This window comes from Lepus europaeus, chromosome 18 (genome assembly GCF_033115175.1).
Source record: "Lepus europaeus isolate LE1 chromosome 18, mLepTim1.pri, whole genome shotgun sequence".
Taxonomy (NCBI): Eukaryota; Metazoa; Chordata; class Mammalia; order Lagomorpha; family Leporidae; genus Lepus; species Lepus europaeus.
Window position 1 is genome coordinate 45,658,021 of NC_084844.1, and position 12,994 is coordinate 45,671,014.

Genomic DNA, 12,994 nt, shown 5'->3' on the forward strand with positions numbered 1-12,994 from the left:
TTGATCTTCTGCCTAGCCAATGACGTCATCCAGCTGTTTCAGATTCTCTGTGCCATTGGGCTTGAAGGGCCATGCTCCCAGGTATCACCAAACTCGTGCTTGTGGATCTTCCTACACACTGGAGTCACCTGGGAGCTTTTGAGAACTCGGGTCAGACGCCCAGGCCACCGCACACCACTCTGAATCTGCGGGGTGGGAGCCAGACTCAGCTTCCACACTGCTCAGAGGATTCTGGCGTGGACTGGTGTGAAATACACAATGGAAACTCTGGCAGAGGCTGGTGGTACCTGGAGGAAGACTTGCTGTAGCCAAAGCCAGGGCTCTGCTTTCTAAGGACCCAGAGACCCCCGAGGGTGCCCGGTACTCAGGGAGGAGGGCAGGGTGGTGAGGAGCACAGCTGTGGTCTATTGAGGCTTGTCCTGGACCACGTGTTTTGCATTGCATATGTGTTCTCAGTGCAGACCCACATAAGCCTCCTAGGGAGTGGACAGTGTTGGTTATCTCTATTGTACAGATGGGAAAACTGAGGCTCTGAGTGGTTAAGGAGCTTGCCCAGGGTCACATAGGCAGCGAATGGTGATCCTGGAACTAGAGCCTGTGCCCCTGGCCACTATGCTGTCCTGTTTCCCTGCCCCAGCAGGTAGCCTGTCCCATGGGAAAGATGCCCGTCCCCAGGACACCACATCAGGCTGTGACTGACAGGTGTCTCCTGGGTCAGCCTGGGTCACCTGGGCCCTGAAGGTGTCTTCCCCGCTGTCCTCATGGCTCCAGCTCAGAGTCAGCTGACCTGTCAAGGACTGGTCCACCCCAGGCTCTTTAATCCACATTCTGCCATTTAATGTCATCTCACAATCACGCCGTGCCATGGCTACTGTTATCCTCATCTTCCAGATGAGAACCCAACTCAGAGAGACTGTGACAGAGAGGCCTCAGATCTGCAGTTGATAATCCTCAGAGTGTTCAGACCCAGCTCTCTGAGATCTGCAGAAGCCCAGTCCCAGGCCGACGAAAACACACTGGACTCTGATGAGCCGTCCTGGGGTCTTGGTTCCAGTAGATGGAGGGTGAGGCTGAGGATGATAGCGGAGGGGGGCGGGGGCTGGGAAACCGGGCTGGCGTCTGCCCCACTGTAGATGTGGGAGACTCAGCTTGGTCCCAGCTACAGGAATTTGAGGAAAACAAGCAGACCAGCACACCTTGTGCCGGGGAGGCTGGCTGTGGGAGAGCAGGTCAGCGCAGGTCCATGCAGGGTTGGCTCAGTCCAGCACCCAGGGGAGAGCTGAGGAGGGGGTCCAGTGGCTTGTGGGAGACAGACAAAGGAAGAATAAGCTGAGAGGAAGCTAGCCCTGGGGGACTGGACGGTCTAGCCCCTGGGGCTTGGCAGCTGTGGGAGCAGAAGTCCAGATACCCCGTGAGGCTGCAGCCCCGGAGACTCCAGGCCCCGGGCTACATTTGGACTCGGCAGCAGGGAGCCCTTGTGTCTGTGGGAGGGGGTAGGCAGCTGGAAACACTGAGGGGCCCATTCAGAGCAGTGGGATGTGGGGAGGGGGCAGGGCCGTGCCCATCTGTCCACAGCTGCAAACTCTTGGGGCCTCCTGCCCCCGCTGCTGCCCGACACCCTGCCGCCATGTCTTCCTCCTGAGGCTCCCGTGACCAGCCTTCTGCATGCCCTCCCAGGCTGCAGCCCCTCCTACCTGGGCTCCTGCGGCTTCCCTCTCTGCCCAGACCTTCACCAAGGCCGTTGTACGGCTGACTGCAAGCTGGAGCCTCTGCAGAGTTTTGGGCTGGGGACTGACAAGATCTTGTGTTTTCCAAGGGCCTGCTGGCTGCGTTAAAAATTGCTGTTGGGAAGCAGGCGTTGTGGCGCAGTGGGTTAGCCACCACCCACGATGCTGGCGTCCCATGTCAGAACACCAGCTGAAGTCTTGCTGTCCCACTTTCTATCCAGATCCCTGGAAAGCAGCAGCAGATGACCCCTGCCACCTATGTGGGTGACCAGGACAGAGTTCCAGGCTCCTGGCTTTGGCCTAGCTCAGACCTGGTCATTGTGGCTATTTGGGGAGTGAACCAGCAAATGGAAGATCTCTTTCTCTCTGTTTCTCTCTCTGCCTTTCAAATAAATACATCTTTAATTAAAAAAATAATTAAGTCACTGTCAGGCAAAGGGCAGGAGCAGAGAGACCGATGAGGGAGGTATCCTGTTAGCTCAAGAGAATTTATGTCGCTTGGGCCAGGTGGTCACGGTGAGAAGTGACTGGTTGCTGGCCGTATCTGCAGGTAGAGCCCATGGGAACAGACTGGGTGTGGGTATGAGAGAGAGAGAGAGGGCACACAGGCAGCTGTGAACCACTGGAGGAGGAGGTGCCATAGGCTGAGCCGGGAAGGCTGTGGTGGAGCAGGTCGGGGCGGGGAATCGGGCTCGGGGTAGATGTTCCAGTGGGCATCAGATGAGACTGCATGAGAGGCACTGAGAAAGTGGGGCAAGACAAGGACAGGATCTGAGCTCCAAGTCCTGGGCTCACCCAACAGGAAGAGGAGACGAGCGGGAGCCAACCTTGGAGACTAAGCCACAGCACTGGACGCTGGCAGGGGACAGCTGAGAGTGAAGTGTCCTGGATGCAGGTGAAATGAGCAGCTCTGGGAGGGGCTGGGCCCCTGTCTCAGCTGCTGCCGCTGTGAGATGTTGGGTGGCACTGAGGACTTAGCGTGCTTTGATCTAGAAGACTCCATAGGGGACACACCTGTCCTGCATGGTCCTGGATCCCCCACCCTTTACCGGGTTCTGAGCTCGTCATTGCCCAGAGCACCCCGGGGCCAGGGCTGGGGGCCAGGGTGCTTCTGAGTGCTGGTGCATTTGGGTGTCAGCCCAGTCTCTGTCCCTCAGTCTGGCACACCTGGTCCAGGTGACCAAGCAAAGCGGTCCTTTTCAGGTGCAGTGGCAGGTGGTGGTGTGGCAGTGCTCATGCGCGATGCGCCCTCCCTGCTCCCACTGTCCCCAAAGGCAGGGCCTGACCCAGGTGGCACCCCTGGGACTGGCAGCCCCGCTCCCTCTGGTTACTTCCCGTCTGCATCTGTGTCTGCCTGTCTGGTGCACCTCCTCACAAACACGACTTTGCCTCCTCTCACTCCAGGCCTGGCCACCTGGACTCAGGGGCTGTTCCACATGGGACCCCTTCCTTGGCCGCACCCTGTGAATGCCCACATCCCGTCTCTCCTCCCCATGCCTGGAGCTCCCACCCCGATGGCTCAGATGGTGACCATTTGCCCCACTCCAAATCATCCCTGCTCCACGGCTGCCTACTTGGTTTTACAAAAGATTTATTTATTTCAAAGGCAGAGTTAGAGACAGGAGAGGTCTTCCATCTGCTGGTTTACTCTCTGGATGGCTGCAACAGCTAGAGCTGGACTGGTCTGGAGCCAGGAACTTCTTCCAGGTCTCCCACGTGGGTGCAGGGGCCCAGGGACTAGGGCCTTCTTCCACTGCTTTCCCAGGTGTATTAGCAAGGAGCTGGATCAAAAGTGAAACAGCCAGAACTTGAACTTGCACTTATGCTGATGTTGCAGATGGCTTGCCCTGATGCACCACAATGCCAGCCCCACAAAATCTGTCTCTTTAGGGCCAGTGTGGTGCAGCTGGTTAAGCCTCTGCCTGCGACACCAGCATCCCATATGGGTACTAGTTCATGTCCCAGCTGCTCCACTTCCAGCCCAGCTCCCCGCTAATGTATCTGGGAGGACAGCAGAAGATGACCCAGGTGCTTGGGCTGCTGCACCCACGTGAGAGACCTGGAAGAAGCTCATGGCTACAGTCTGGTCCAGCCCTGGCTGTTGTGGCCATTTGGGAAGTGAACCAGCTAATGGAAGATCTCTGTCTCTCTTTGTAACTCTGTCTTTCAAGTAAAAAAACATTTTTTTAAGTAAGCCAATTATTTATTCATTTTTTTATTTGAAAGGCAGAATGACAGGGAGAAGGTCAGACACACAGAGATCTTCCATCCACTGGTTCACTTCCCAAATGACCACAACGGCCTGGACTAGACTAGGCCAAAGCCAGGGTGATGAAACTCATTCTGATCTCCCACATGGATTCCAGAAACCCAAGCATTTGGGCCATCTTCTGCTGCCTTCCCAGACACATTAGCAGGGAGCTGGGTTGGAAGCAGAGCAGCCAGGACTCAAACCAGTGTTCTGCTGTGGGTCGCTGGCATCACAGGCCAAAGCTTAACCTGCTGCACCACAGCGTTGGCCCCTTAGTGTAGCTCTTAATACTTTTCCCAGGGCCGGCGCCGCAGCTCACTAGGCTAATCCTCCGCCTGTGGCGCCGGCACCCAAGGTTCTAGTCCCAGTTGTGGCACCGGATTCTGTCCCGGTTGCTCCTCTTCCAGTCGAGCTCTCTGCTGTGGCCCGGGAGTGCAGTGGAGGATGGCTCAAGTGCTTGGGCCCTGCACCCCATGGGAGACCAGGAGAAGTACCTGGCTCCTGGCTTCGGATCAGCACAGTGCGCTGGCCACAGTGGCCATTGGGGGGTGAACCAATGGAAAAAGGAAGACCTTTCTCTCTGTCTCTCTCTCTCTCTCACTGTCTACTTTTGTAACCAACACAACAATCAAGATTTGGAACATTCCTGAAAGGCCCCTCACACCCTCAGTCAATTCACTGCTTCCCTCCAGCCATAAACTTTGAATATCCTTTAGGTTTTACATTTTTATTGATTTTTAAGAACTTATTTGAGAAGCAAAGAGACAGAGACAGGGAAAGAACTCCCATCCGCTGGTTCAATTCTCAGAAGAACATGACAGCCAGGTTTGGGTTGGGCTGAAGCTGGGAGCCAGGAACTCAATCCAGATCTCCCAGGTGAGCAGCAGGGACCCAACCACCTGAGCCAGCCCCTGCTACCTCCCAGGCTCTGTGTTAGCAGGAGGCTGGAGCTGGGACTTGAACCCAGGCACTCTGATGAGGGTGGGGATGTCCCATGGCATCCTGATTGCTGCACCAGACTTACTGCCTCCACTCGATCCCTTTGCCTGCCCTTGAACTTCACCTAAATGGAGTCCTGTGGTTTGCGGTCTTCTTGTCTGGCTTCGCGGGAGATTGCACCTGTCGGTCTGTGCTTTGAGGATGAAGTGGAGCAGGGCAAGGCCCAGTGACCGTGCACTCCATCCAGCCACCCTGGGAGGTCCTGGGGGCAGGAGCACAGTCCGGGTCCTGCCTTGCCCAGGGCGTGGGCACTTGCCAAAGACTTTTGCTGCCACTGTGGTGGGGACGACAGTCAGGCCTGGCGTTCCCTTGGTTGCTCAGCTCCAGCCCCCTCCTATGGTCAGCACCTGGGCAGAAGTAAGTCCATCACTTGCAATCTGCCTGGGAAGGCAGGACCATTCCTCACCTGGGGCTTAGGTCCTGGGGTGACAGCTACTTCGAGTGCCCAGACAGAGGTGGGAAGGGCCCACACCTTCCCTCAGCCTCTCCCTGGTCCATGCCTGGCTGTGTCTGTCAGCCGTTGGTGCTAGGCAGGCTTGGGGAAAGTGGTTGACAGCCTGACGCCTGTGTGCCTCCTTGCCTCCTGCCACAAGGTGCCTCCTTTCCCTCTTTGCACCTGGCGGAGCTGCAGGGACTAGAGGTGGGTGGGCTTGGGCCTCCCTCCCCCAGCCAGCTCTGCACAGAGCCCACAAAGAGCACATCCGAGGTTGCCTGGCCCTGTGCTGTCATCCGGCCCCCCTCGGGAACACAGGCTTGGTTACGGGATGGAAACAGATACCCTCTGTGTTCACATGTGGCCCCTCATCTAGGTGACTTGGGGAGTGGGGCACCTGCCTGCCCCTGTACCCCACAGAGGAACGTGTGCATTGGGGAGTGGTCTGAAGTTTGCCATGTTCAGCATGGCCATGGCAGGTGCCCCGCAGAGGGGCAGAGGGCTGGGTCTGTAGACCCCTCTGAGTGCAGGCGGCCCTCGGGGAGCTGGTCCGTGCCCACCCCTCGCTCTTCTGCTTCCCGGGTGTTCCAGCCATGCCTAGCTATTTATAGTCCCTTCAGGGGCCTGCTGCTTCCCACTTTGTGGCAGGGGCCAGCCCTCGTTGCCTGGGACACTGCTCCCATCCCCAGCCTGCTGGCAAGCACCCACACATCTCTCAGGGTTCAATTGCTAACGTGAGCAGCAGCGCCTGAGACGTATTGGGTGCTTCCTGTGTGCTGAGTGTTTAACACATGAGACCCCGTGTAGTCCTCACAGCAGCCCTGTGCACTCAGTCCCTCGCCGTCCCCTCTGACTCTGTTGTGTGACCCGTGACTGTTTCTAAGTGACCGCCTGGTGCCAGGCAATCTTTGAGGCTCAGAGAGGCTAGGAAATGATGGGACATGGATTGGAAGCCAAACCACGTGACCCCTGTCCTTACTCTCAGCCGCAATGGCAAAAACAGTCTCCTTCCAGTGCCACCCCAGCCCTTCGAGCCACCCCTCCCCCACTGTTGTCCATCCCCCACCCCCACCGCCCACTCTGCCTCATTCTGCGAGGTTTTTGTCGTAGCATCCAGGAAGGTTTATCACTTATTGGGCTCTTCCCTACCACCTGTACAAGACATCTCTTAGGAACTCATTTTCTAAAAAAAATGTATTTATTTGAAAGGCAGAGAGAGGGAGGGAGAGATCTCTCATCTTCTGGTTCACGCCCCAAATGGCTGCACAACCAGGGCTGGGCCAAGCCAGAGCCAGGAGCCCAGAATTCTAGCCGGGTCTCCCATGTGGGCAGCTGGGGCCCAAGGACTTGGGCCATCTTCTGCTGCCTTCCCGGGTGCATTAATTTGCAGGGAACTAGATTGGAAGTGGAGCAGCCAGGGCTGGAACCAGCACTCCCCTATGGGATGCCAGCGTCACAAGTGGCTGTGCCCCAGCCCCAGCCCCAGGAATTCATTTTAAGTAGCAGCAGACAGGCTGGGTGGGGGCTTACCGTTCCCATTTAGCAGGCAGTGAGGTGGGCTGTTTCTAGTGTGGCTCAGTGTCTGAACAGCATCAGGAAAATACCTCTGCTCTTTGTTGGGCTGTTCCTCTTGGCAGCAGTATGATTGCTGTAGCTCCAGTCATCACATCGGAGTTCAAGGCAAGAAGTCCTTTTTAATTATCCCATTAGAGGCCTCAGAAGAGGCTCTAGCACACTTCACTGAAGGCCAGAATGATGTCACCTGGTGACTCCTAGCTGCGGGAGAGGCAGATACAGTGAGTACCCGCCGGGGACTGGGTCTGTCGTAGGATCAGGGTGAGGTGAGAAGGGAAGGCGGATGCCTGGGAGGTGAGAAGCAGTGCCTGCCGCGTCCTCAGAGCATAGAGACTCCGTTCTTGGGTTAACGTTTCCCAAATTCCCGAGTGCTCCGAAGCTGTTTGGTGTTGTGGCCTCCCAAGCCACCTTCTCTGCCTGTTCCGAACTTTCTGCTTTTTCAAACACGCACCTTGCGGTACTTCCCCAGCGCCGCTCTCCTTGCCCGCCGTCGCCCGTGGAAATCCGAAGGGCTCCGCGGCAGCTTGTCTTGTGGAGCGCGCATGCGTCACTCAGCCCGTCCCCGCTGGGACTCGTTCGCGCTGTTTCACTGTAATGACAGCCCTATGGTGGATACCTTGTCCCTTGACTTCAATGTGCGTTTCTTTTTTTTTTCTTTTTTTTTTTTGACAGGCAGAGTGGACAGTGAGAGAGAGAGAGAGACAGAGAGAAAGGTCTTCCTTTGCCGTTGGTTCACCCTCCAATGGCCGCTGCGGCCGGTGCACCGCGCTGAACCGAAGCCAGGAGCCAGGTGCTTCTCCTGGTCTCCCATGGGGTGCAGGGCCCAAGCACTTGGGCCATCCTCCACTGCACTCCCGGGCCACAGCAGAGAGCTGGCCTGGAAGAGGGGCAACCGGGACAGAATCTGGAGCCCCGACCGGGACTAGAACCCGGTGTGCTGGCACCGCTAAGCGGAGGATTAGCCTGTTGAGCCACGGCGCCGGCTCGATGTGTGTTTCTGATTAACATCCTAGGACACAGAGTTGGATTATGCTGGGGTGAAAGCTGCCTTAACCATCGAAGCTTTAGATACCAGTTGCCAAAGTGACCTCAGGAAGGCGTGCAGCCGTGGGCTCCCCCAGGGACAGACACACAGACGCACATAGCTCCCACGGGAGTGCAGGGGCCCAAGGACTTGAGCCATTTTCCACTGCTTCCCCAAGTGCATCAGCAGGGAGCTCAATGAGAAGTGGAGCAGCCAGGATGCAAACCGGCACCCACAGGGATACTGGCATTGCAGATGGTGGCTTTACCTGCTATGCCACAGCGCTGGCCCCCTGCCTCCACTCTTGTGAGGCCTGGTGGTCCAGCCGTGGTCCACATAGCACTGCTCACCATGGACTGTGCAGACAGATGCCTGGCTGGGTATCCCTGCTCCCCCCACCCTCCTACCCCCGCCATCAGGGCTCGGCTTTTCTACCTCCCTCAGGGTCCTTTCCATGGTAGGCATCACCTGGGCGCTCAGGGTTTCAGGGTGGGCAGGGGTGAAGAGGAAAGGATCTGGGGGTGCTTGCAGAGGCCTGTGGCCTCTCCCCCACAGCCCCCCCCCCCCATGGTCACCTCCTGCCCTGCCCTGCGCTCTCTGCTCAGCCTCTCTGCAGAGGGATTTCTGCAGATTGAGGTTCGGGTCCTGTGATCTCAGGTAGAGACCCCCTGGCGATGTGTGCAAATTGAGGAGAGGAAGAACCGTTTCCCAGAGATGTGGTCACCTCACAAGGAGCAGGCTGGGGCAGGGGCGTGGCCCGTCGCCCTGACAGCAAGAGCAGTGCATGCTCCAGGGAAGGCTGGCCCGGGGCTTCCTGCCCTTCTGGGGCTGCCAGGCTGTGCCGCCCCACCTTCCCTGTTTCCCATCCACCCCTGCCATCTCCGTGCCTGAGACCCCTGGGCGTGGGTCGGTGTGGCCTGCTGAATCCCAGCTCTTGGCCAGGGGCCCAGCGCAGCTCGCCTCCTGCAGGAAAGCCGGCAGGTGACCACGAGGTCTCAGTTCCCTCCAGTGCGTCTCCAAAACTGGGACTCACCCGACAGCCAGGCCCCTCCCAGGCTGGGTGGGGGTGGCTGCTCCCCATCTTGCTGCCTCCAGAGACGCCAGCCGCAGATGCAGCAGCAGTGGCCCCAGTTTCCTGAGTGTGTGGCATGCACACGGCTGGGGTGTCACTGAGTCCTGAGGTTTTCCATGTGTGTGCCTCTCTTAGGGAAAAAAAAAAAATAGTCCATGTCCTCTGACAGCTGAATGGGGCATCAGCTCAGGGACCGGGAGAGGAAACCAGCAGGAGCAGGTGCAGTGAGGAGCAGGTGCATCGAGCCTGCGAGAAGCCCTTGGCTGCCAAATGCCCAGATTGGATTGAGTGTGGCCGTGGCCCGGCGCCCTGGTGACCCGTTGACACCATTCTCAGGCTGCTGGCTGCCGTGGGTGGGTGTGTTGTGACAGAGGAGGAGGAGGAGCCAGGGCGCCTGCCGAGCACTTGGCATGCTCTGGCCTGGCTCAGACCTCAGACCTGAGATGGACAGCACATTCCTCTATTGGTTCATTCACCCCACACACGTTTCCTCCAAGCCAGCCGTGTATCAACTCGTGGGTGCCAGACACACAGCCGTGCCTGAGACACCCACTGCCTGCCCCAGGGGCTCAGGGACAAACAGGGAGGGTCCACAAGGGGAGCAAGAGACCATGTGCTACAGGAGTCCTGAGCTGGGCCATCACGGAGGACAACCTGGAGGAAGTGGCATCCAAGCAGATGATGGGACAGGGCCAGCTGACATCCCCTGTCAAGCTGGGCAAGACCCCAAGGAACCTGGCCTGGGGATCCTCAGGGAGTAGTTAATGCATGGACATGGCTGCAGGAACGTCCAGTGCATGGGAGACCATCCTGATCCGGGGCTGCCACAGAGCCCCAGAGACTGGTGCTGTGGCCCCACCGTGCTGCCAGCTGCCATTGGTCCCCAAATGCCGAGCAGAATCTTGGGCCGCAGCCAGCAAAGTGTAGCAAAAGGGCATCCATGTCTCCTGCAGTGGCCCCAGCCCAAGGAGATTTTAGACTGAGCCCCAGGAAGCACAGAGGTCAGGGCTGGCGGGAGCAGGTGGGCATAGGGGCTGGGTGAGGAGAGTGGGAGGGTCCTCGAGCTGCTGCAGGCGGACCCCCAGAGCTGGTGCCTGTGGCCACTCCTGTAACCCTTGCTGTGTGGAGCCCTGACACCTTGCCCTGTCCCAGCCTTAGCCCTGCCTGGTGGCCCGGGAGGGAGCATCATTGCGTGGGTGCCGGGGCCAGCTTGGTGCCACAGTGCCGAGGGAGTTAATGCAGCCCGAGCGCCCTCCTCCGCGTTAGGCAGCCTGCGCTGATTATTGAAACACCGCTAGCTCCCGAGGACTGTGCTGTTCCCCCGAGTCCCTGCCAGGCCCCCAGCACAGCCTCCCGCCCACGCCTGGCCTGCCCGCATGCAGGGCCTTGTTCCCAGGCGAGGGCTCGCCTTCAGGCGCATTTTTGCCACCTCCCCCAACCCTGAAACCTGCTCTGGCCCCCTGGAGGGATGGGGCTCAGTGTACCCGAGGAGGAGGGGCTCAGGAAGTGACATCGCATGGCCCGCCCCCGACTCCTTGTCCCCTATAAAAAGCAAAATGGTGACTCAGAAAGGACAGTTGGAAGCGTCCTGCCTCCCTGCTCCCACCGTGAATTTTTAGACTTGGAATTAGGCAGGAGGCAAAGCAAGCGGCAGCTCCAAATACGAGGCTGACATGCTATTACGCGGGCGGCAGCCGCACTGCCGCCCCTCCCCACCTCCCAGCAGCCTCTGAGCGTAGCCCCTGCCCGGGCCGGGTGTGAATGGTGCAGCCGGGGGCATGGCAGCCGGGGGCCGCCGTCGGCGCCCGCTGCGCTACCAGTCCCTGGCAGCCCTGGTGGAGGACTCTCAGTGGCCCTTCTTGTTCCTTGTCTCAGACTTCAGCTACGGGGCGGACGACTACGACGCCGAGGGGCATGAGGAGCAGAAGGGACCCCCGGAGGGCTCGGAGACCATGCCATACATCGACGAGTCGCCCACCATGTCGCCCCAGCTCAGCGCCCGCAGCCAGGGCGGCGGCGAGAGCATCTCCCCCACCCCACCCGAGGGGCTGGCACCTGGGGTAGGTACAGCCTGCTTTCCTTCTGGCTTGGGGCGGAGGGGGCGGCTGCGCTTAGGGTGATAGAGGGGGAGCAGGACGGGGCTGTCACCTCGTTCTGGTCGTCAGCCCCTCCCAGGCCCAGCGCCCTCTGTCCACCTGCCACCTCCTGCCAGACCTGCCGTCTGGTCACCATGCCTCCTGGACACTCTCAGCCTGCTCTTACACTCTCTGTCCTTCCCTGGATGGGACAGAGACCTGGGAGGGACCCAGCTGGACCGTGGCTGCAGAGGTGGCCTGCGGACAAGATACCTGCTCCCCGAGGACCAAGGGCTCCTCCAGCCCCCTGCTTTGACTCTGCCGGAGAGCAAATCCCACTGGTGTCTCCCTGTGCTGAGAGAGGGCCCTGCGTGTGTGTAGGACCATGGGGCAGGTGTGCTGTCCTGGTCACTGACCCTGCTCCTGGTGACAGGGCCCGAACACAGAGCGTGGCATGTTGTGCGCATCTGAGACACACAAGCAGGCCACAGAGATTGTGAGGGCTGTTCCCTGGAGTTGGGAGAAGGAAGGAGTCAGCCCTCTTCTGGGGATGTGTGCCTGGCAGATGGGGAAGGTGCACAGTGCTGGTCCCGTGTGGCCCAGGCTTGTCCAGGTGTGTTCTGGGGTGGGGGGATCCCCTCTCTTCCCGTGAATGCCCCCAGAGGAGCATCACTGAGACGCCGTGTGGTAGGGGGAGCTGGCACCCCCACCCCAGCTGGAGGCTTCCTGGACGCTACCATTCCCGAGAACCCCCTGCGCAGGCCCTCGCACCGGGGTGGCTGTTATAGCCTTTGGCAACAAGGGCCTTGGCAACCAGCTTCCCACTTGGGGGAAGCCACACTGTTGCCAAGGCAACAGAGGCCCAGGCAGTGCTCAACGGCTGCCAGGCAATGCAAGTTTGGGAAGGGCTGGCAGGGGGCAGGTGGGAAGTGGAGGGGATGGGCCCCAGGACCCCCACAGCCAGTCCTCTGGGATGTCATGGCCCTGGCATTCCAGGGAGGTGTGGTGGGTCAGAGACTGGCATCTTGGACACTCAGGGGCGGCCTCTTTGCTCCTGATGGAGTGGAGAGTGGGGCCTGGTTGGAGGTCACCAGGGGACAGCAGGAAGAAGTCTGTCGGGTCTCAGAGCCCTGCAGGGGCCCGGGAAGGTGCTCTGTGGAGTCTCAGGGCAGGGCCAGGATCTCTGCTGCCCCCCTGCTCCCATCTCCTTCCCTCCTCACCTCCCCACATCCTGAGTGTCTTGAGCGCTGGCCCTGCATGTGTGGAGCCCCTGGTGAAGCAGCCCCGGGCGTGGGGGGGGGGTGGGGGGAGGGCGGGTGCCCTGCCTGCTGTTCTGAGGTACTGGGGCAGAGACTGCACTTTGTGGCTGCCCAGTGTGGTAGGTGATTCAAGAAGGAACACTTTAGTTTGAGGACTTGGGAATCCACAGATGCTGTGGGGTGACAGCCCCCGATTGGTTGTTGCACCACTGGCTAGAAGCCACGTGAGACATAGGGATAGGGGCATTCCTCCAACTTGTGGTTCCCCGGAAGCTCCCCTCCTGCTGCACCCCTTGCCTGCCCTGCCTTCCCTCTAGGGGTGCCTTGCAGCTCTGTCTCCCGCATCACTGGCCCCACCTAGTGGACTCTTCAAGCATTGCTGTTTACATTGGGTGCCTGCAGGGAGTGGACACCTCTTCCTGAATACTTGGGGGATTTTTTTTCCTTAAAGGCCAAAATGTCTACTACTTGGCTGTGCTCATTTGGACAAACAGGCCCCCCTCCCCTGCCAGACTTCCTGTTGGGACCTTGGAAAAGGGCGTGGGGTGTGGGGGGAACTTTTGGACCAAAACAGGCGAT

General features: G+C 59.2%; 1 protein-coding gene across 1 annotated transcript in view; it reads left to right on the plus strand.

Annotated features, from left to right (window-relative positions):
• The window catches only part of ABR (ABR activator of RhoGEF and GTPase), a 135,018-nt gene that overhangs the window by 32,185 nt on the left and 89,839 nt on the right, over positions 1-12,994 (plus strand). The window contains exon 2 of the mRNA XM_062175318.1: positions 10,957-11,141. Coding sequence (XP_062031302.1) covers positions 10,957-11,141 — 185 coding nt within the window. The remainder of the gene's footprint in view (positions 1-10,956; positions 11,142-12,994) is intronic.